This window comes from Frieseomelitta varia, unplaced genomic scaffold (assembly GCF_011392965.1).
Source record: "Frieseomelitta varia isolate USP_RPSP 00005682 unplaced genomic scaffold, Fvar_1.2 scaffold_356, whole genome shotgun sequence".
Taxonomy (NCBI): domain Eukaryota; kingdom Metazoa; phylum Arthropoda; class Insecta; order Hymenoptera; family Apidae; genus Frieseomelitta; species Frieseomelitta varia.
The window spans coordinates 118,880-144,975 of record NW_025110097.1 but is presented as its reverse complement, the minus strand read 5'-3'; the positions used below and the strand labels follow the sequence as shown (position 1 = coordinate 144,975).

At 27.3% G+C, this 26,096-nt stretch overlaps 1 protein-coding gene across 13 annotated transcripts in view; it reads right to left on the bottom strand.

Annotated features, from left to right (window-relative positions):
• Positions 1 to 3,778: 3,778 nt before the first annotated feature.
• The window catches only part of LOC122530821 (serine/threonine-protein kinase mig-15), a 123,281-nt gene continuing 100,963 nt past the window's right edge, over positions 3,779 to 26,096 (bottom strand). For 8 of the 13 annotated variants that reach the window (XM_043658140.1, XM_043658144.1, XM_043658145.1 and 5 more), the window contains 8 exons: positions 21,207 to 21,283; positions 19,267 to 20,103; positions 12,417 to 12,569; positions 6,652 to 6,865; positions 6,319 to 6,539; positions 5,903 to 6,220; positions 5,490 to 5,789; positions 3,779 to 4,036 (listed from right to left, as the gene is read on the bottom strand). In XM_043658140.1, coding sequence (XP_043514075.1) covers positions 3,953 to 4,036; positions 5,490 to 5,789; positions 5,903 to 6,220; positions 6,319 to 6,539; positions 6,652 to 6,865; positions 12,417 to 12,569; positions 19,267 to 20,103; positions 21,207 to 21,283 — 2,204 coding nt within the window. In that variant the 3' untranslated portion in view covers positions 3,779 to 3,952. The remainder of the gene's footprint in view (positions 4,037 to 5,489; positions 5,790 to 5,902; positions 6,221 to 6,318; positions 6,540 to 6,651; positions 6,866 to 12,416; positions 12,570 to 19,266; positions 20,104 to 21,206; positions 21,284 to 26,096) is intronic. The other 5 variants (XM_043658150.1, XM_043658151.1, XM_043658152.1 and 2 more) reach the window with 3 other exon arrangements.

Below are 26,096 nucleotides of genomic sequence, written 5' to 3'. Positions count from 1 at the left end.
TATATAATACACGCACCGACCAAATTAATCACTTTTAATTAGGATAAATAGGAAATAATAAATAATTATTGAATTAAATTTATGTAAACAAACACCCGTCGAAATATACCAGAAGAAGTTAGTTTTAACGGTACATATTGCATATGACATTGATAACTTTGCTAATAATAATATTAATGTTAATTAATTGAATTAATCGTTTGTATCATTAAAAGGGAATTTCGATATTTATTATCTCGAAGAAATCGATATATTTTAAATAAAAAATTATAGACAAATCTGTAAATATTTTATCTACATCATATCTATCAATTTATTTTTCCATTATTTTTTGGTCTCTTATTTGTTTGTAATACTATTAATAAATAATTTCCATTTGTTCGAGATTAATGATTGCAATTGCTTGTTACGCTTCCACTGTTATTATAAAATTTAAGAGTTATAATTTATTCTTATAAGCGGCTATAGGATATAATATCCTACACATGATATGTACATATATAGGATATACGAAAAAACTGCTATTGTATCAATTACAAATTGTCCGTATATTTGACTTTACTAATAGTAATAATAGTAGTAATTTTAATCATTGTAATCATAATATACCGCATGGTGATGGTCATAATGGCGTACGGATAGATATAATAATCGCAACAATAATGCAATTATAAATTATAAAGTAATAATTATTACAATATTTTTAAAAATCATCACTACCATCTTTGGGAAACAATGTGCAAGATGATAAAAGTAAAAGTAATGGATGGAACCATACAAATATTAACCAAAGGAACCGAAAGTGATGAAGGAATAAAAGGAATTGCACGAAATTAATTCGCGAATCTGTTTAACATAGTGATATTATCGTTATAATAATATTGGAATCTCTATTATTTGTAAATGACCGTCCATACGTGTAGCTTTCGCTAAAAATTCTATTTTTCTCTTACTCGCATACATGCCGCGCGCGCAATCGATTATCACTCCCTGTTCCTTTTCCATCCCAACGCAATAAAACTCTTTTTCTCTTTCAGAAAACAGTCTTTCGTTGCACCTAGCTAAACGTCCTCCTCTTTGCATTTACGTACGAATGCGTTTTCAAGTATTTCGATATTTAAAAATAAATGAATTAATCGTATTTCAAGAATCATATTTCAGAACATCTTAAGAAAAAGTTTTGAAACGCATTCAAATAAATAAATATGATATATTACCCTCATTTCCTATCCACATCATATATTTATTTATATACAAATAAATAAATGAGTGTATATTACATATTTTTTTTTTTTTTTTTTTTTTTTTTCAAAATTCGAATCTCGTCCTTAGTACTATATTATTGCCATAGAGTTTTTAATTTTCAGTTACGATACATTAATCAAAATATATCCAAAATTCGTTAGTAATAAAAATCATTTTTATAATGACGAAGTTACAATTTCAATATTATTCAATGATTAAAAAGAACCATTATTATGTGTAATAAATTTTATAACATTTTATACATGATACACAATATAAATCAAAATTCGATTATGCGCGATATAAAAGAAACTGCAATTATAGACGAAAAAATAATTTTGAAATACAATTTGTTATACAATTAAAAATATTTAGGAAGAGAAGTAGTCCGATCTAAATACATATACATAGAACTATTCAAATTAAAATTATTTCTAGTAGAAAGTTCCATGTAAAATTCTATTTTAAATAGTACAGCGCACCTATAATACATAGACGCGCGTTAGTTTCTAATTTTTCTTTTATTTTTTAATTACAAAAGTCCCATTTATAATTCAGTTTGATCAGTAAGATCGTCGTCATAATTATTCCACTTTTGAAAATATTTATACATGAAATTATAAATTTGTGGATAAATAATATTCATTTCTTCATATAACATTGAGCGAATAAGTTGTAAAATGGAAAAATTCGATGCATATCGCCTCATCAAATTCTAAATTGTTCTTTATTTAAGTATTGAATGCGTTCCCGTAATTGCTTATATTATTTGTTAGAAGTAAATAACACACAACAATATTCAAACAGTTTCCACAAAGAGGAGGGTGCAAGATAAACATAAAAAGTATTAATCTTAGAAAATAATGAAACAAAAAAAAATGTTTTCTTTGCACCTTATCACCTAACGTCTCAAAAATTATTAACATAAATCTATTACTCGTGAAAATGCAATTTATCCAATGCCATACATCCTCGTATTATCGTCGTCATCTTCATTATCTTAAATTACAGAAATAGAACATAGTCCTTTGATTATTACAAACTATACAGTTAATAACATTAGTAATTACCTTCCTTATTCCTAATTTTAGTTATAACATTTTAATCCATCGCTATTTTTCCATTATTTTACTGTTAAAAACATTATTGTTCTTCCATTTAAAAGGTTATTCTAACATAAACTTGATGCAATAATGTATGTGATTACATTATATATATATAATGGGAGCAATCTTTCCGAAGAAATTAGTATTACATCAATTATAATAATCTTTATAAATGGAAAGAAAATATATTCAAAAATGATTTTAAAAACGTACATTACACACATTCCTTTGCATTCGCTACATCGCATCTACTTTCATTCTTGCGCGCGCGTCCTCTTTATACTCTCTCTTTCTCGAAATGTAAATCGCAAAAATTCATTCACACTGCATTGCTCGCGTATTTGCACTTATAGCTATTGAAATAGTTCACATTTTTCTTATTATCATAGAAAAATTCAGCCATTTGTTACAAACTTATTACGGAGAATCTCTTTGTTCATATAGATGAAAGCATTGACATTGCACAGTTTCTTTGCACTTATTCGGATACTACGATATAATAATTTCTGTTACGAATCACTAATAACTTAACATGTATTTGTTTTCAAATTACTCTGAATTCATGATGCGATTTCTTTCAAATCATTTGTTTTCGTTTTTAAAATATTTATATAAAATTATATTTTATATAAATATATCTTTAATGTATAAAACAAAATTTAGTAATTAATAACACACTGAATTAATTATTATAAAGTATAATAAAGTTTTGTGCATATAGTTTTTTTCTTATTACTTTCCTCTATTAAGAGAGATATAATGATAAAGAAGGAACCATTTTTTTATATGCTAAGTTGCATCACGTAAGATGAATAGTTAAAAAAACACAAAAATATTTTTGAAATGAAATGATTTACAAATATTAGTTTTCCTTGTATGCTTTGTAAAAACAATCGAAGATATTGTTGAGACCCTTCATTGAACAGTTGACGTTTTTCTACTAATGTGCAATTACTCGAGCAAACATATCGATATAGATTATAATGGTCTTGTGAATAAAAATAATAATAGTTATGGTGAAAGTGAGGGCGGTGGTGATGGTGGTGATGATGATGATGATGATGGTAGTGGTGATGATGATGATGATGATGATGATGATGATGATGATGATGATGATGGTGATGGTGGTGATGATGGTGATGATGGTGGTGATGGTGGTGATGGTAATGATGATGATGGCGGCGACGACGATGCTGATGGTGGTGATGATGATAGTGGTGATAATGGTGAAAGTGGTGATGATGGTGATGGTGGTGATGGTAGTAGTAACGGTGATGACGATGACGATGACGATAACAATGATAACATCGTCGGCGGCGACGACGACGTCGATAATAGCGAAGAAGACGAAGAAAACGACGACGACGAAGACAACGTCGACGATAATAATGATAATAATGACAATTGTAATAAGACTGAAAATGATATTGATAATGTTGTTGATTCCAATAATAACATTGTCTGCTCTCCATGGCGTTAAATCCTGGCAGTGAAGAACGAATTAACATGAATGGCGATGATGCATATCTCGATACACGAGAAAGATTTTGTGTCCTTATTTGTAAAGATAATTTGAGGGCCAGATTTGGCCTTATTCGGGATCACCAGTTAGCCATGCCAGGTTTATTTAATGTCATGAAGTAAATCTGGCATGCACTTCCGCCTTTAGCTGACGAGAAAAATACCTAAAATAAACAAACGTAATATGAAGCTGGATTATTGAAAATAGATACATTATTGAAAAGTGAAATTATATTATACATGTAACAGTGTTTCTCAATCGCTGAGCCGCAAGAAGTTCTCTTTGAATTTTTCGTGAATAGATATTTTATAGTACAAATGTTCGGAGAAATATACAATAAGATCCACTTTAACGTCCGTTGCTTAGAACGCTGAGTAATCTAAATGCTTATCTCAACTGGTTATTTCTGAAAATGATTCTGAGAGAAACAGAAAGAGAAGAAGAGTATGAATAAGATACAGATATCCGACACCACATAAATTGTAATGAAACAATGAAGCCTTCAAACAATTAAACTTCATTTTCAAGCTAGTAATGATATTAAGACCAATAACAAAGACAATTTATGATATGGACGCAAGTTGTAACTATTTTTGAAAAGTTAGAAATTCTTTAGATTTTTTAGCATTTGGCGTGCAGAAATATGTGTTAATATCGACAGTTTTCTGCGAACATTTCAAAAACTAAGTTCTATTGCCGATTATATGTAGAGGTTATTCTACAGATGGTTTGTAGATTGTACCGAGATGTTTAGACAGGATACGACTCAGTGATCGTTGGTGTCAGCAAGGCTTTTTAACAATTAGAAACAAGAAAATCTGCTGATATAATCCTGTGTGAGTGCAGTCTATAACTTATATTTAGCCTTATACACGACACAAATGGTATGCTTTTAGTATTTATTCAATGATTTTGCATGCGATGTCCCGGATGGTATAATGTTAATTCTATAAATTCGAAATTCTGAATAACAATGAAAAGTAAATATTTAAATTTACAAGAAAATGAAATTTTTTTCTTCGTTTTTTCCACCACATTTTTGACTAAAATGAAACAGACCATCCGCTTATAACTTTCTGACTGTCTCCGTTTAGCTATCATTTCAATTTATCCTAAAATTAACAAGCTAAATAAAAAAACAGCAACAAAAGTCTTATTAACTCAAATAAACTTTTCAAATTTAATCAGTTTTGATAAGACTCTAATTCTTTCAATAGTATATAATTATTTATAAAGTGCTATTTAAAAAAAAATTGAAAAAATATTCACGAGTTGAGAGTTATCCCAAAAAAAAAAAGACTTCAAGGACTGTAATTCCATAAAGATTGAGAAACACTGTCGTATAGAATGCGATTCTTTATGAAAAAATAAGAGGCTCAGTTTCCGAGAAAATCAAGTTTGAAAATTTATCAAATATATTTAAATTTAATTAATTTAATAAAACATGATAGAAAACAATAATTACAAAAAAAATAACTTTTTATTAATTTTTTTACTACTCTTTCACAAGGAATCACATCCCTCCTGCTTATATACAATATTTGGTCGCATCCTGTTGTATCAATACTTTATTTATATAATAACATATATATATATATGAATATACACATACGTACCTTATCATTACGCTCGCAAAGGAACTTGAGCCGTTGAGCTTTCTTATGCATGAACACACCATCAAGATGTCCACTTTCTACGCTTCTAATCTCAATAGCTTTGTTACCCCAGCCCATAATTTGTCCGGTACCAATGTATGCAACACTAGTAGGCATTTCGCCCCATTGAAGAACCATGGTCTTGGAAAGTCTACCGTAAGTGTTTACATATACACCCTCGTTATCATAACAAAGCAGTAACTGCATGCCATTACTATTTGGCAATGCCACGATGCAATGTGGACAAATAGGACCCTGAGTCTGTAATTAAGAACGAATCTCTTATTCTAAATATCCTTTCGAACTTCTTAATTTAAATACATGAGAAAAAATATCAACTATTTTAAATTCTTATTATTCAAATATTTTCTTACGTGTTTTGGCAGATAAATATCATAAACCGTAGCTGAATCCAAATCAACGGCATGGAAACCATCAGCACTGCCATAAATAACTTTCAATCTTGTACCTTCCTCTATAGTAAGATCAACAAGTAATGGTCTATGCGCTAGTTCGCCAAATGACTTAAAAGCCATGAACTTATGATAAGGTTTTGGTGCCCAAGCGTAAATTTCTATGGAATCTTTTAGTGCAATGACAAGAAATTTTATTCTCTCGTATTTGACTATTTTAAAATGTACTGCACCTTGAAGATCGCCAACATTAATCCAGCCATTACGTCGTTCAACTTGCTACAATATAAAAGAACATTCAGGTATATTAAACTCATTTTAATATATATAGATAACATATGTATATTAAATTAATCAATCAGCAAAAAGCAACTTACATCGCTATGTCCATCGGTTCGCAAGATTTTACTTTTAAGCCAAGAAAGATAATATACCCGTACTCGATTCTTTTTTCCACTAATTGTTACCAAAATATTTTGTCCTTCAAGAACTTCCATTTGTTGAAACCGTCTTCTACTTATTAACTGATATACTTTGCCTTGACCACTTCTATCCAACAACACAAGTCCGTTCTCAGTGCCAATTAGTAGATTAACTCCTGCAAATATTTAAATGTTGACTTAATTATGAAGCATTAGATAAAATAATGTAAGATAATGTTTATAGATTATTCTTAAAATATTCTTTATATAATTCTATAATGCATTTACCCCAAAGTGCAGCACAGAGAATTTCACTGTTGAATCGTTTCTTGTATTTACGTATTTCGGGGGTGTCAGAAGCTAGATCGTGACTCGTTGGTGTTACGTTAACATTTACATGAGACTCCCTTCTAGCTGGTCCCGCACCGAACCCAAAGGTCAGAAAAGATCTCTGCTTCTGTTGAAATGCAAGTGGTTGCGGTGATTTAACTGCTTGCCGATACTGCAACAGAAAACCGTTGCCTCAAAATTGAACTGAAATACATATGCAGATTAAGAATGGAATGCAAAATGAGGAAAATATATATGTTATTATAATAGATGATGCAACCAAGAAACAAAAAACAATAATTGGTAGCATATATTAAATAAAAAAAAAAAAAGAAAATATAAAGACGTACATCTAATGATACAGTAACATGCAAGAGAGACTTACAAGATTTACAAACTTATAAAGACATATAAATTTTCAAAAAAACAAATGTACGTATTTCACATATACTACAAATAAATATACAACGTAAAAATTGGTACAGAGAAAGCAAAACAAAATTATAAGTTGTATTTTTAAAAAAGTTAAATATCCTAAAATCTGGAAATAAGTAGTTTGAAGAATAAGAGTACAGAGTATAAAAGAATAGTAAAAATTAAAAGAAGAAAATATATCTAAACACAAGGAAAACTTGGACAAACATGTGAAAAAAGAAAAGAAAGGAAAAAAAGGAAATGATAGGTACATAGATAGATAGATAGATAAAGCTGAGAAAAGCGCTGTGATTGTGATTGTGATTGTGATTGTGATTGTGATTGAATTAGAAATTTGTTTCATTTGCAAAATATCTAGAAAAGGGCCCACAAAACCAAATCAAGAATTACGAGATAGTATATAAGATATTGATTTTCCATGCATGATGCATGGTGAAAGTTAAAAGAAATGATAGAAAATTTGGTTGCGTTCATGTCCTTTACACGCAAAAAAATGTCCTATAGAAGAAGGCAAAAGCAACACTAAACTAAATCAATATCGAATGAATACTTACATGATAATTAGTATTGGGATTGGGATGGTCAGTAGAAAAGGCCCTGCTCTTCCGATTAGAGCTTCCACGCGTTCCAAACACACAACAGAATCCTGAATTAGTCACGCTGACAAACTTAATGGGACTATATGCGTAGATTTTTGCGCACAATAAAATAATGCAATATACATAAACTTTCTAACAATTTTAAATTTGAATATTATAACAATAAAATCTTTAATTATAATTCGTTTTTTAACATGATTGTTAAATAAGATAATTGATATAATTTTTAAAAATTCAATCACGATGTTGCATAAAGCATACAAAATAAAAGAACATAAAGATGAAAACTATGTACATTTATTAAAATATGATACATTTATTAAAAGATTTCTTTTAGAAGATTTCTATTCCATTTCCTCTTGAAAAATTTCGATTCAATTTCAATTCTAACCTAAAATGTTATAATTCTAAGAAAAATAAAAAATCGAAAAAAATACAAATTGAAAATTAATTGAAATTATCGAAATAAATAACTTTTCTCAATTATCTAAGTAATGAAAAATTTTAATATTTTCAATTGCGCCTTAATTTTTGTAATTATTATCAAAAAAAGATATCATTAAGAACAAAATATTATTAATATCAATATAGAGAGAATATTACTATGATTAAATGAACATTGGCCAGTTGATTCGAGATGTAATTGAGAATAAAAACATTATTTAAACATAAAAAGAATATAAGATAAATTAAATTTCTATCTAATAAATCTTTTCACATAAATCAAAAAATGGAATAAATTGTGGTTTCCTATCATTTTAAAGAAATATTTATCAAGAAGAATGGGTTAGCCCAATTTTTTATACAATATAATAAACTATCAAAAGAAATTTTTTCAATAAAAAAGAATTCCGAATAAAGCCAATATAACTTTAAAAAATTATTTCTATTCGAGTTTTTATTCTACATCTACCTTAAATACAAATGATATCTTGTAACTGAATATAAAAAGTGTTCGTGTATTCCAAAACATGAATACTTACATGTATTTTACGTATTTCTCCATATGTATTCCAATTTTTTTTTTCCTTCTTTTTCTCTTTTTCTTTCGCAAGATTATTTGAAATATCCAAGACGATGAACATATACATATACGAGCTATTACGCAGAACACAGTATAAACTGTTGTATAAACTGTCTTAAATAAATTATCAAATGACTGAAGTTTAATTGTATCATTTAATATTTAATATTTAATATTTAAAGAAGATATTAATAAAATCTGAGATTTTTTTCATTTTCATTCAAAAGAACTAATTTTTGGTAAATAAAAAAAATTTTTTTACCATCAATGCATTATAAATAAGCCATCAATTTTTATTTCTTTAGGCAATTAGATTGTAAATAAAATAGATTGTAAATAAAGTGGCGAAATTCTTAAGTTTCAACACTTGTAGTTTTCTTGAGAATAATATTAATCAAATTTCAATTTTTTTTAGATTCGATATGTTTCGCCAATTATAAAACAATTTTATAATTATTACAATTAAATTAATCATTGTTGTCAATCATTGTTGATAAAATTATCACATTTGTATTTTCTAATCTAATTTTTCACATGAAAAGCTTTTCGAAAACCTGTATTAATATTATGAACAAATTTTATTTTGTTAAATTTCGTTCGAAATATGTTCTATGAAAAACGATGTTCCATTTTAATAAATGATCCATCTTTTTATCACATCAACAATTGACAAAATACCGATACTATACGATCTATACTATACTAAATTCAGCAAATTTCAAATTTTGAGTCAATGTCTAAAAAATATTATAATTTAAAAGCACTTTTAGTCATAAAATTCACATGCTATTTTATATGCAGCAACATAATACAGTACCTTTTTACAATGCTCTTAATATGAACAAATATTTTACAAAAACTTCTTCGTGCAGTATAAAAAATTATAATGATAATTATAATGATTTGCACATGATACGTCCACTTTTGAAATATCCATGTTAATATATTATTGATCGAAGCAAATCAGATAAATTGTGTTTATTTTCTTGAAAATATGTTTACTAAATTCGATCAAAAAAAATTTTTTTAAAATTTGATATTTGACATCTCAAACATAATAGTTTTATTCCTTATATAATTTACCTAATGTTTACGAGAAGTAAGGAAATATCGATTTCAGAAATTTTGCTTAAATAAAGTGTCAAATAGATGTAAAATTTAATAATTTTTTTATGCATTCATCAAAATTTTTTATTACATGTCTTCATTTTTAACTATTCTCTAAAACATCGTTCATTTGTAATTGTTATATGTTTCAAAAAAGTCGTACTAAAAAACTTCAAAAAACTCTGTGCTAAAAGATTTATGCATTACAAAACCTATTTTTTTGTGATTATTAATATTTAAGGATAATCAATAATTCAGTGATATTTAATGAGTACAAATATTGACTGAGAAAAATAATATGTTTTACATGAACTAGAAAGAATTGTCTCTAGATAATAGAAATAATTTTCTGATGAAAAATAATTATTAATTAAAAACTGATTTTAAAATATATATTCCCTTATTAAATAATCTTCTATTCTACAACAAAAGTATCTTGAATCAATATACTTTTAATATAAATACATCATCGTATGATTGATTACCATGCTATGGATTTATATGATATTGTTACTGAACATTTTGTGGTTATAAAATATAAAATTCTCTAATTACAATATAATTTCGAGGTCTCAACGTTTGGTTTCAACAAAAAGGAAGATCAAATAAACAAATTAATTGTAAAAACTCGAATCGTATTCCTTCGAATGTTCTAATTTATCTACTGTCTTTTTTGTGCTTCATATTCATTACAAAAGTTATTTTTTATATATTTTCAAATTATATAAAATATTTAAAAAATTTTCTTAAACGAAAGATACTTAATATTTATAAATTTAACAATGGCCATCCTCTAAATATGAAAAAAATTATCTATACATCTCAGTAAATTAAAGAGAGTTATAATAAATTTTTGTAACAATTAATTAAAAGACAATTTCAACATTTCTTTTGGAATATCTTCTCTTGAAATAAATGTGAAAATATTATTGATTCGTTATTAAATCAAATGGTACGCGAATTATGAACAATCGAGAACATACTATAAAGCACTTGATGATATAATTATTTTAATTGTAAGATGATATTAACCAAAAATGAAAAGAGATTTCTGAAATTGACTATTGTACTATTGAATAATTTAAATCTCTGAAGAATTTCAAACATAACTAACAATATTTAAATGAAAAACTACATCCTATTGTTTTTAATTTGAAACAAAACTAATTTTTGGTTTGCAGTACATATTACACGATGCAGAATATTATAATTATAATATAAATTCATATTAATATACACCCAATTCTGTTATGTGTTCTGTCAATTAATATATACGTAATTTGGAAAAATTTTTTTTAAGTTAAAATCCTTAACTAACTAATTAAATAATCTTTATTTATATAAACACATCTTTTACTCTATATACTTATAAAAATAAGTTTCATAAAAACCATTATAGCATAATTTTATTGGTAGAAGTTTATAAAAAAAAATCTGTACAAAAGTGACCCTGACTTTAAAATTCGAAATCAATTTTTTTTTTTTTTATTGCATCATATTCTAGTTATTATGAGAATAAAAAATCTCAAAGAAATTACGTATTGCAAATGAATATGGAAGAATTGTAAAAATTTCAATAAGTTTTGAATTTATTCATCACATATTTATACTTGTATTTACGTTTAGTAAGAAAATTTTATTCAAGAAATTACATATTTTCCTAGAACTCGATATTTATTTTTCGAATAAAGTACAATTGTTCCATAAAATATAAAGAATAAAATAAAAAATAAATAGATAGCGAACATAATTAGCAATTAAATTTCATCAGAAACATAAAATAAAAGTAAAATGTATAAAAAAGCTTTGAGTACAAAAAGATTTTAAATTTTTTAACAAAGCTTGAATTGCGTTGAATCACACTAAATTATATACAAGAAATCCGGATAAAAACAGAATTAGGTGTATCGTTGAAAATACATAAAATAATTGAAAAAACTGAAGATTAAATTTTCATTGGACCCTTCTCCTATATCTACTCGAACTGTATCAATGATATGCAATTTAAAAATATACTTTAGCTAAAATAAAAAGTAATTACTCAAATATTAAGCTCTGTGACTACTAAAATAAAAGAAACAACAATCTTAACTTATATTTTGTATTAAATCAATATTTGTTATTAAAGTAAAAGAAGTGCGTCGAAGCAAAGCGAAGGAAAAAGAAAACTAATCAATCATAGGGTGCGAATATACAAAATTAACATAAGAAAAAGATTAGATTATGACTAAGATTTAAATATATCTGAAACACTCCTATATTGATATCTAATCGAAAATATCGATTTTTAGTAATTCTTAAATCTGCTCTTTTTTTTTCACGGTGACTGCGCTTTAATGCGTACAATAGTACATACATTAAAAATAACACAAAATCAGCGGTCATGAATAATCAATGATTCCCATAGCACAAACACGAATCTGAATGCGTGAAAATTTAAACATTCGCGGATACATATATATATGGAAAAAATGAGATAATAGAAAGAAATGGAAGTATACATATACATATGTATATGTATATGTGTATGTGTATATATATATATATATATATCTAACCTCTTCACTGGTTGTTTTGTCCTGTCGTTGACCTGGTGACGAAGTAAGAAGATCCGGTAAAACGGAACTGGGCCGAGATCCAGGTGATGAATCCGATCTCTGAAAATCACTGCCACTGCCGCCACCTCTCGAACGATCACCACTTTCCCGATTCTATAAAAATATCAATTAATATTTCAATAGATAGCTATTATCGATAGAACGGAAAAAAAATTCAAAAGAAAGGGGTAACAATAACATCTGCTGAAAATTTAAAACCTGAATTTTTCTAAAATCTTCATCAATCAATAGATTAAATTTAACTGCCTATGTTCACTTTCCATCTACACATTGAATTAAGTTTAATTTGTAATAAATTTTAATTGATATAATGTAGATATATATTTTAACATGAAATATATTTTCTTAAAATTCAGGTATTAGGACAATCAAACAGATCGCACAGAAATAAATATCTCAAAGATCGAATTGGAAAATCATAACAGACAAAGAGAAGATATAGAACAAAATGGAAGGGAAAATAATGAAATTAAGGATAATGATTGTACAAGGATTGAAGAACAGAAGAAAAGACAAGCAAAAACACGTAAAAACAATGAGAAAATGGATAAGTGCGCTTGTAAGCAACAGAAGTAAATACTAACAATAAGTATATTTTAACTGATTCATACATCGCTATGCAAGATTGGAGGAACAAAAATATATAGGTATTTTTTTTTTTTAATTTTTACATACTCGCATGATTAACGAGAAAAAAATTTTTATGATTAAGTGTAAAAAACTTGCGTGTAATTGCACGAAACATAAATAAACCGAATTCATGCATAGTGAATTAATAACAATAAATAATAAACATTTATTTCACTTATCTACTGCATGAACAACACATAATTACACACATTTTCTAAAGTAATAATGGAAGCAAGGGATAAGCAATTTCAGGACCCTTTTTATATTTATAACATTAGCAAAAGCGGGCAATGAAATAACATACAATATTTTGACATGGAATTATCGATTAACTATACATTGATTTCTATAGATGCTCAGGTTTATAACGGTAGCATTCATACTTTAATTATTTTATAGGCTAAATATGTATGTATTTCTAACTAACGCAGTACATATTTTTCAAAATATACATTTTATTTTGCAACAGAATAACATTAGAACCAATGGAATAACATTGGTACATATGGAGTAACATAGTACTTTAGTACAGTTACAGACTAAAATTCGAAGAGATAGTTTCATAAATAACACGAATAACATAATCGAGAGAGATGTATTTATTCAATACGCTAGAATAACTAAAAATTTTCAAAAAATGAAAGTTATTGTTCATATATTTATTTCTCGCGGATGCTTATAAAATACATATTAATACTACGATCAGCACGAAATATTTAAAACCAATTGGATAATATATTGTAAGCTGTACTGTGACTTAAATGTGACAATTATGCAAAATAAAAGATTAAATATATTTCTATTGTAGCGATCAATTTTTATTGAAACATAATAAATAATTCTATTTTTTTAAGAATTAATTTCTAGCAGAAGCATAAAAATGGACAATTTCCGTAGTTACACATTGATTCCACGAATAATAGTTTTAAAAAAACGCAATTTGTACCATGCTAAAGAAATAATAAAAAACAAAGCATGCTTGATACATGCTGGGACATAGCAATACAAACATACATTACATACATACATTAAATAAAATGAAAGCATCATGCAAGACAATAAGTCTCAATCATGATTTCTAACACGAAAATATTTGCAAGCTAATTACAAATCTATACATGTAACGAGTAACATACAAACGCGCGCGCATATACGCATACGCATACAACAGCACTCTCTCCTCCATCTCTTAAAATATTTTTTCGTTAGTAGTATTTCCCTTTCTTTCTCTTGTAAATAGATTTCGTTCTTTAATTCATCTTACTCACGTACAATTCTACAATTTTCAAATGATTATAAAAAATTTCTAACCTAGAATACACATTATATATACATTCAAAATTGACTAATGCAGTGTTGTCCAAATTTCACTCGCGAGTAACATTCCTACCACTTTTATCATTAAAATCAAAACACTTGTCATTTATCCAGTATAACTACGAGTTTTATACCTCGAATATTAAACGCGGATGCCTTCTTTAAAACAATCCAATGGAATTGATTACATTTTGTCTTAACTGAAAAAAATATTTAACATGAAAAAATTTAATATATTTTAGGTTCATTAAATAAAGGAAACATGATAAATTTCCGAATAAATGTTTATCCAGTATAATACGACTGAAAGAAGACATAAAATTTCAAGTACTCGATCAATGTACATTATTACATTTTCTATTAAATTTTCAAAGAATTATTATTATAATATATACTTATCGCTAAGATTCTTCCAATAAGATACAGTCAATTATTAATAACACTGAAAGAAAAGAACATAAGAATAATAATATAATTTTCATATGATATGGGATATTTAATATAATTTTGTTTGATTAATTTGTTGAATTCTATATTTTCCGTAATAAATTTAAATTAAATCAATTTTATAACTTAATTTTATATATAAATAAATTTAAATTAAATCAATTTTATAACTTAATTTTATAACTAAATTGGTATGATTTCCAATAATCTAATATTAATCTAATCTAAAACTAGTTAAGAATTAATTTACATGTAATATAATAAAATTCAAACAAAATATTTAGATTCTTTCTTATTAGAAGAATTTCAACCATCAAGGAATAACAGATTAAAAAGAATCTGTAAAAAAAATATAAAAAACATAAAAATTCAAATTTTATCGAATTTTACTTCTGAGGCTGCTCTCTCATTTTTGGTATGGCACAATCGCTGGATTCATTGCAACAAATTTAATGAAAAATAATACTCTAAATTTATTAAATAATCTGTAACAAATTGCGAAATGCATAACTAAGAAAAAAATTAAGTTGCGTAACGAATCTGGACACCACTGAATTATTGGTCTTTATCTCATCAACTTATCCCTTTCCATTTCTTTTTTCTACATGACATTTCATTTAAAAATCTCAACACAACAATTAGTATTACTCTGTCTTCTTGTTTAAACTTTTTCGAATCAATAGAAATTGAAATAAATATGCATTGTATGTATTGCATTTCTGAATGTAATGTTGATACCTAATAGTATCAAATAACTGAAGAATAAAAAATCATGATTTGTTTAAATTTTAATTGGTTAACTAGAATTAGACATGCAAGAAAGTAACAAAATAACACTTGATCGCTGTATCATTATAAAATCGTAACTATTATTAACACATTTATTCTGAAACTAAATAATATATAACTCACATATTTAAATTTAATTCAAACGATTGATTCTAAAAATTCTTCTTAAACAAAAAACCAAAAAATTTAGAATAGACGCTTATATACTGACAAAACTATTGATTAATTCTATAAAAATAAAAGAGCATATATGTATATAAAATTCGATTTAATTATCAATTCAGAAATTAATCTTTGTTATTAATCTTTGTATTTTCGCAATAATCACTTCTACATCGTAATATTTCTTACGCCAAAAATTTTATAACCTGCATTTATACGAAATGAGATGTTGCGAAAGTACAAGAAACATTCTGTTTGCTAACGATTCGCTTGTATGGAAACAATGATGTCTTTTTCTTAACTTAGAGAACAAAAAATGAGAAAGAAGGAAAAAAAGAAACCGTAATGAGATCAACCGTTGAACCTGTGTTGATATGTATAACGTGAACATAACGAAAATGACGTACGTAAGACACACTTTCACAAATTTTTAACTGCTCTTTTTTCTGAATCCCGCGATGTTTCGCTGCGATGATCGTAGCAACATTAGCAGTTTCCCTTCACAAGGTGATGTAACGTAGAAACAAGACGAATGTCCTCAAAGAAATTCCATGCGGTTAATCCTCCTCTCTCAGGTATGGAATTTGAAATAATGATAAATATCATTATAGCGATAAGATTTCATATTTTCATATTAAGTATCGTAGATCACTCGAAAGGAAGGAAAGGATTAGTTCCAAAAGAAACGGAGCAATAGTAGCAGTGGCAATAATGATGCTGACGATGATATTGATGACAGTAATGTTAGTGGATGATACTAAAAATAGCGCACTCTATTCGTATTGTTGGATATTGGGATTCCTGAAAATGAAAGCAACTGTTTTTACATGTTTTTATCTCCAATAATTGCTGCTCGTTCAAACAATATTATTTATAATATACATACAAAATAATATTTTGATATAAAATATTATTTTATATCAAACTCATTGCAGCAACATTTTTTTTACGCGAGAATCTCAACAATTTTTATTGAGGAATATGTACATTTACACAGGAATATGTCGTTTCACTAACTTCAATTTCCACAATACTTTTCAATCATCCATACGAAACTATTTTTGTCGTATTAATGTGTTTTTTCTTTCAATCTTTCACCATCTCCTTCTCCCTTTCTCTATTCCCTTTTTTATTTATTCTTCTACATATAAATAATTAAAGAATATAATAATTTTAATTTTAATTTGAAGTCTTATTCATAAGAAGTGAATATATAATATAAGACAAACATATAAAATTGAATTTTTTTAATATAAAATTTTACCTATAATTTTCGTATATATAAATGCGTAATAAAAAATGCGTAATAATGAATGTTTTGTTAAAAATTTTCATAATGAAGTTAGTGGAACATTACATAGTTTCATTAAATATCATCAATCGCATTTTCTATTTTAATTGAAAAGGTTAAAAAACAGCAACAAATTATAGGATGATACTAGTAAAAAGAAAGTGTATATTATTTGTTAGTGACAATACTATGTATATTTTAGTAAATGTAAACTTTTACTTTTCTTTATAAAATTCAAAGATACTAATTTATACTATTGTAGCGTGTAGGTACAAGTTATATTGGTTAATATTGGAATAATATCATTCACAACAGCCATAGTATAATAATAACGACAATAACAATAGCGGCAATAGTATTTCTAAAACGATAACAAACAACATTTTTATATAATTTTTAACCCTTTGCTAATAGTAAAATAACATTTATACATTTTAATTAATAAAAATATAAACTTTTCTTTGATTGTAAAATATTTACTCTCAAATCATTTTAGATATGACATTTTTCTCTTCTCTCGCAAATTCTAAATTCCATCTTATTTTTAAAACAAAATCAAATTATATAAATTAAATAGTAAATATAATAGGAAAATTATTAATATTGTAATATGGTATTTCGTTACAAAATAAATAGAAAATGTTAAATCAAACCCTTTTGCTCTGAAATTTATTGCCTTATAAATTAAAATTTTTCATTTTTCAATTGATCATTTTTTAAATAATCATTTCAACTAAAATTGTCCTGAATTCTTTTTAAGAATTTGAAATACTGTTACCCTAACAGAAATTTTATGTGAAATAATAATATTCCATCCCAATCGTCTAACGATTCATCAAATTACCTCTATTCAATATTTAGTTGGGATTCTAAACAAAATGAAAAAAATTTAATCTCTAAGCATGAAACTCAGTAGATACTGATATTTATGACTTATGATGTTGATACTTCGAGATTTTTAATCCCTGCATTAACGAAAGATTTTCACAGTTACGAAAAGATTGAAAAAAATAGGTTCAAGGAGAAATTTGAAAATCCTATATGATTCATATGATACTATCGATGTACATATGATTACAAAAGTGTCAATATTTATCGTATGATTTAAAAATTAAACAAGATAAACCGAAATCATTGCGTTATTGTAGATTTCCCAAATGTCTAAAAACGATAAGAAGGTGAATAAGATGTAAGTTATATAGCAAAGAGTTAGGTAATGAAATACATTGTAATAATAACAGTAAATGGTTTATAATGAAATTGATTAAAAAACTCTGAAAGTGAGTAATGTCTCGTTTTAATACTACTTGATAGATACTATGGAAAAATATTTTTGTGCACAAGGAACAGAACGAGAAACGAAGTTTTGTTAATAACACGGAAATGTTCCCTTTCCTATGTTAAAGTAACAACAATCTTAAAATATTACTATTAATAACATGAAATGATATATTGTTAATTCCATTATACCAGGTATATTGGTTATTAAAGGTCTAACGTTCCTCTATAAAGCTTTGTGCGACCTTGTCTGAATGATTAATCTAGTAATATAGTAGGAGAGATAGTAGTAATACTGGTAACAGAATACTGATAGCTCTAATAGTTATGTATCCTACTCATGTCTGTAAATTTGAAGAAATAATAAAAACAAGGAAGGTAACGGGAAAATGCGCCTAAAATTCGAGCGTAGCTGACTAGCTTTCTATGTCGATTTTTATATGCTGTTAGATATTGGAAAAATGGATGTCTGAAGATTCAATGACAAAATATGCCTATCGATATATATATATAAAGTATATCTACGAAAATAGAGAATAAAATTTAAACAATTAGCTGTTGATTAAGTACCGAGTTTGCATTTTGTTAAGGAACGTGAAACAGCTTAGAAAATATCAGAAAAGGACACCTTAGAAAATATCGCACTTAATTCAGAGAATTTAACTTGACTTGATCCGCTTGATGAAGTAAGCACAAAATACATAAATATAATGATATATCGAGAGGCATTTATCAGGATGGTGGACGTTTATGAGAATCAAGGTATCAAAGTTGACGCAATGGTAGAGAAATTGAAGGTAGAGAGATATAAAGGTAATGCAATAGGTATATATTCTTCAGGCAAGCACACAGGCAGGGCTGATAGGGGGAACTGACCTGGGTGACAATGGGGCTGTACTCGCTAGCCGTTGTACTGGCCGTAGATTTAATAGTTCCTGCTTCGTCAACGGTGACAGAAACAGCATCTGATGGTCTACAACTGCGTCTTCTCGTAGTGTCGTCTTTATCACGTCCAAAGTCGAATTTTCTGGCATCGTATCTACTACCGAAAACGATCTCGCTCTCGGTTTTTTCCCTTCTAGGCCTTTGAAGGCCATCACGACCGAACGAAAAGTCTGTGAGAACCGGCTCACCGGTACTGACGGCATTTCCTTTTTTCCCAGTAATGCCAGCAACGCTTATCTCGCTGCCACGCCGGTTACCACTTGAGAATATACTCGATCTCGAAGAGTCTGACTTCTGTAAATATGCAGAGTGTCTCGCGGAGGGGAAGAAGTCGGAATTCTCGCGGCGGAAAGCACGTGCAAAAGCGCTGGATGTGTTGCCAAGCTTCGAATCGCTTTCTTGTCGTCTATGCGCTGCTTTCAACTGCTGCTGCTGCTGCTGCTGCTGCTGTTGCTGCTGCTGCTGCTGCTGCTGCTTTTGATGATGCTGTTGTTGCTGCGAATGATTCTCATGCTTCCTACGAGATGACAACTGTTCCTGCCTCTTTAACGTTTTCTCCGTGGACGACGAAGAAAGGTGATTCTCGTTAATAGACTTGCTCGCCTCTGTTGTCTCTTGCGATGGTTCTTGTTTCATTTTATCCAATCGTTCATTAAAACCCTGAAAGAAGCGGGTGAAATCCCACTCCTTCAGTAGAAGTTGCTCCTCCACCTCGAAGCGCCGATTGTTGTTAGCTGTGCCGCGATCGTCTGACATCTGACTAAGTTTCTAGGGAGCGCGTACGAAGGCGATAAACAAAGTAACAAAAGAAAAACCATTCACACAAAAAGAAGAAAATCATTAGCGTGCAGTGATACATAACGCGGGCTAGCTGTGATATTGGCAGTGCATTGCGATCAAGTGTAATTATCAACCGATCAATGGAATTTATTTTCTAACGTATTGGTGACACACGTTCCACACGAAGCAAGATAATGTAAACAATAACATCTACTATACTTGATACGATGTTATGCGATGTTTGTCATGAGGAACATTCCACGATACGAAGCTACATGAAAAGAAATCGTGAGATTCGAACTGATCTCATCTATCCAACTACTAGGAGGAATTTTTCAAGCGTTGAAACAACTTTTTCAGCTGCGGATTTTAAAATATTCTGTTTCAAGTATGCTCAATGCAGAATCCGTATAATTATAATCTTTCTGCAAATAGATATAGATATAGATACTCGTCATTATATACACTGTACACCTCGTGATATTATTGATCAGTTCTTCATTTCGCCGATCGTTTTTCCTCTTTTTATATCTATATTCTTTGTACGTTTAGTTTAATATTTAATTCAGTATTTTTGTATGTTATTGATAGTATATATGATGACAATACATTCAATTACGAACCGTATAATTATAAGAGATGAAAACAACAAATGTACAAACAAAATGTGCAAAAAGCAGCTTCAGTCATTTCGAATTGCACGACAATAATTAATATGAAAATTGACAAATGTTTCTGACTATTTCTGACTATCGGTAAATGTATAACAATACAGAGAGATATGTCTATAAAAAAAGGAAATGGAAATAAAATACAATTATTTGTATTTCTTTTCTCTTTCTTAATTCTATTTGAAATTGTTTCTTAAAAATGTTGAAGCATGAAATGTTTGAAGAATGAAAAGAGTAAAAAATATATGAATCGCTCTATGAAAATATAATTAAATGACATAAATTTAAATGTTACATTCAATCCGTATGTGAACATTGATCGATCCCTATCATCATCAATACACATAAAAACGACAAGAAGATGCTAAAAATATTACGTTGACTTGCAGTTAAATTGAAGCATAATTAAAAAACACTTACCCTTTTCATGACTAGCGTACGATCTCCTGATTCTTCTTCATCAGGGGTAGGTGGAAGAGGTCGATTTGGTGCTCCACCTGTATGTAAATGATAAAATAATATACTTTGTATCTTACAACTAAAAATTCAATACAGACTTTACTACGTACATACATAGGTAGGTACGAATACGAATTTCGTTAAAAAAATTTTTAAATCTATTTTCCTACTTTTTCAATATAGTCAAAAACAAAATAAAATGAAAACTTCCCAATTAACGTGTGTGTATGTGTGTGTGTGTCTTTAAAAAATGTTTAATACATTTTGAAAGATTAAACGATTTTTTTAAATCATTAATAAAATGGAATTATAAACAATTCTATTCTAAAAATAAAATTATAATATAGAGTTATGTCAATGAATCATTCATTTTTAACTCTTTCTTATATTGACTCTACTTGCAAATAGCTATTATAAAACAGCCAAACCGTACATACATATATTTTATCACATGACATAGCGTAACATTTAATACTCAGTCGCATCATATAAATTGAATATGAATTTAAAAATTTGTTTAAAATAGTTATAATTTTCAGGAAAATTCCAATGATAACAGATGATTCGAGTTACAACAGTAAATGTTCGACTATCGATAACTACAGTAATCACTGTTAACAGAAGACTCAACATCATCCTTTTAATTCTTTGATTTTCAAATTATTTATCTATTTGTTTATCTTCGAACGTTACTTAAATCAAGAGTGCATGCTGACCAATTAAAAAGTAAAGTATTCTTTGTATGAAAAATCATTTTTTACGACTTTGATAAACTACAAAATTATCGTATTAAAAAATGAAATCGTTCTCAGCATGTTTCCTAATTTGTTATTATACTGAAGTATTATTCGTAAATTACTGCAAGTGATACCATTCACTTAATCTTAAATTATATTAATATTTCCAGAATATAACTGTTATTCATTTGATATTGCATTTTTATCATTTTCTTCTCATTTTATTTAGTTTATCTCACTCCATTTAGTGAGAAAATAAGAGAAAAATTTAATATTTGTGAGAATATATTTATAAAAGATCTGTGTATAACAACTTCTTTCTTTTCCTATAAACAAAATTCATTTGTCTATTGCATAACGGAAGGCAAAAATTTATTTAAATTTATTTTTTATCTTTACCATAAATGTCGCACAAATGTATTGAAATGTTATAGAATACGATAAAATAGAATTATCTAGAAAATAGGATTCCTCGTCGTTTTTAATAACTTTGAAATATGTTGTCAAGATCATTATTCTGAACAACTTTTCTCTATACATGTTACATTTCTTGCTCATGTTTCATTCTTGGTTTCCGAGATATAAGCAAGAAAAATATTCGATCCAATTTCCAAATACGTATCACCTCACACTTGACTGAAATTATTGCTTTATATAAAAACAAATAATGTTTATGAGAAGAACTTTTGTGCAATTCTAAAAAGATAAGTTCTAAAATTCTGTGAAAAAATTTTAAAGCAGAAGTAAAGAATTATTTGAAATAAGTCGAATACAAACGATCCTACTGATTTAAGTTGTCAATCGGTTTGCAATGCTGGCCTGAAGGAACCTAATTTGAACCTAATCTACAAAGTACAATATATAGTATCGAAAATATTTTTACATATATCCGCATCTCACCGATACAAGTTACCGGTTACCTTACAGCAACCGGCCACCAGAGTTTATATACTCTAACTGAAACACACATTTAAAAAAATAATTGTCTCTTTAAAAAGAAGTATCGATTACTTTTCCCTAACGACAAAAACCGTTCGTTAATGCTACCATTTAGAAACAATTCACAAAAATGAATAATTCTTAATGAATTAAATAAGTTATCAGGAGGAGACAAGAAAAAAAGTATGATATTTATTTGAAGTCGAATATCCCACTAAAACAATCGATATCATTTGCCTTTTAGAAAGTATATAGTAATATAATATAATGTAAAGTATAAAAAAATATAAAATATATTTTGGTAAATATCTCGAAAACCAAGGGCGTGCGACGATAATTTATAGGGAAAAATTGTTCAGAATGATGATGTCTTGATAACATATTTTAAAGGTGAAATATGAATCCTCTTTTTCAGATAATTACTTATTATTAGAATATTACATCAGTGACATTAAAACGTCCAAGTCCGCGAAATTGATAGTAATAAATTGATGACTAATTTTTATTCCTGAAATTACTCGAGTAAGAGATGATAAAATAACAAAACAGCTATTTCTCAAAATTTGAAATTAACGAACAATAAATCATTTCATTAAAAAGTTGTATATTCTTTTAACACAAACCACTGCAATATCTATAGAAAAAAAATATCTCAATCAAACTTCTATATCGACTAGATAAAAATAAAATTTAAAATATTTTAAACTATTTTAAATTAATTAAAAATATTAAATTAATTAATTATTTGGCCTCATCGTATAGTAATAAAGAAAACGATTTTAAAAAAGGAAAGAATATTACTTTTTATTACGCTAGTAAAATTGTAAGACCTACTATATCTTCCGAATAGATGAATTCCCGAAGTTTAGATTCTATATTCATGGTTCTTTCATACTCTTTGTAATATCTCAAACTTTATTTCGATCGACAATGGGAAGAAAGGGTAGATTCGGAACAACTCTTTTTTTTATTTAAGATTTTGTTTCCAAAAAAAATTGACTTTGAAAATTATCAATTACACTTGAATTTAATTAATTCAGTAATAAATAATACATAGGTTATTCTATCTGCGAAAATAAATTAAGAGCGTAGAATACAATTTTTTCATAAGACATGTGATATTCGTCGTTTTCGAGACAATTAAATTTAAAAATATATCGGATACACGTTTACCAAGTTAATTCTTTTGAAAATGAAACTGGAAAAATTTTATTCTTCATTTTTTATTTATTTTCTAGCTATAATCTTTTGCCCATTATTCATTCCTGTCTAATCCAGAATTAGCTAAATTTAAATATTCAATAACTTAACAAAAAAGATATAAGCTTCAAGTTTTATGACTGTTATTGAGAGACAAGTTTCGGTTTTCAAATCTATTTAGTCATAAAAAAAAATTTCAACGTTTTTGCAGCCAATTTTTCAAAATATCGCTATTTCTTTTATTTCCTATATGATGTAAAAACATTATTGAAAATGTAAAAATAGAAGCTTCATGTTTCAAAAATTAAATTAAGATAAAGTGAAATATTAACCTTAATCTTCGTATTTAAGTGAAATACAATTGAAGTACATCCAAACTATAAAATTACAATTCAAAATAATCAATCAATCATTAATAAATTATACTATACACTATATCACACAATAACCCAATTCCATAGACATACGAGAATCGACTGATGAATGCATATTTAAAAACAAAAAAAAATATTTAAAAAAAATACACTAAAAACAAAAATAGAGTAAAAATATTATACAATTCATTGGCTAAAAAATGATGTATTCACTTAACATAATTATCATTGAGAGTTACAAATATCGTAACAAGTACAATTTGTTATTGTTATTTGTTAACTAGTAACTTCAAAGATTTCACTTCATACAGTCACTGATATAATATTTCATTCACGGTTTGAAATGAAACAGAAATTATAAACTGCTGAATCAGATGAATATGACAGATGTTAACAGATGTAGTAACTCTATTGATTCTGTTTATTTTTGAATTCGGCATACACACCTTCTCAGTTTCTTGAATGTTTCAATGTACAATTAAAGTAAAATTAGCAACTTTTCTGATTTCCAAATAATTGGCTAAATTTGTGTTGAAAACCGGCAAAACTATTCTTTGTTTTAATCGCATTTACATTATACACGTATATATGTATGTTCATTCTAAAACGTATTGATCACAAACGAGTAAAATAAAATAAATAAACTTTGGAGCATTTACGATATATCCGTGAATAATAAATGCAGTTCAATATATTCTTACTCTATCGCTTTTGATCTATAGGCTAATATCTTACTTGTCAGCTAATCCCATAGTATGTCAAAAAATTAATCAAAACTTCATTTCACTAAATTATATTCCAAATTTGTATCAATTATAATTCGAGAACTTTAGCATGTATGATTTTACAATAATTTGTGTAATTGTGAATATGTGTACACTATATGCACGTCATAAGAATGAAAGAAAAAAATATTAAGCAACATAATGCTGTCAAACTTAAAAAAAAAACGTGATAGAAATAAGAACAAATAGTAAAATGATTTTAATCCAGTTTACGTCTTTTTATTCCCAAGAATGAAAATCCACTACAAAAATCGTCTTGTTAAATATATAAAGAATTCTAAAAATGCTATAAGTCACCTAAACACAGCTTCAATTGCTCCAATACTGCTACCAAATGGAAAATAGAAACAGTATCATCAGCGACTAACAATGTTTTGAAAGGAACAAAGTTCACATTATCAGTCTTATTATTTTTTAGCATTAAGAGGACCCTCTAGTGACAATTTTTCCTAAATTTCAGAGATCCAAAAATTGGTTCAAAGTAAAATATTTTTTCTTTTGAGAATCAAGACAATCGTACATGGTCTAAAGTTCAATCATTATCCAGTTTTCATTGTGTAAAATTTCGTTCTGATAATATTTTTTTTTTGAATGATATAATAATTTTTAATACTTTTGAAAATAGAACAATGTATTATTTAAGGTCGCGTAAGCCAATAAATTTTCAAAATTAATTTTTTTAATTGAAGAATTTTAGGCTTACTATTTACGTTGTACAAAACTTCTACATCAATTATTTGCCTAATTTCTGTAATTGTCTATACTTAATTATAGTATTTCAACATATGTATTACTATTTTATATTTGTTCGAATTC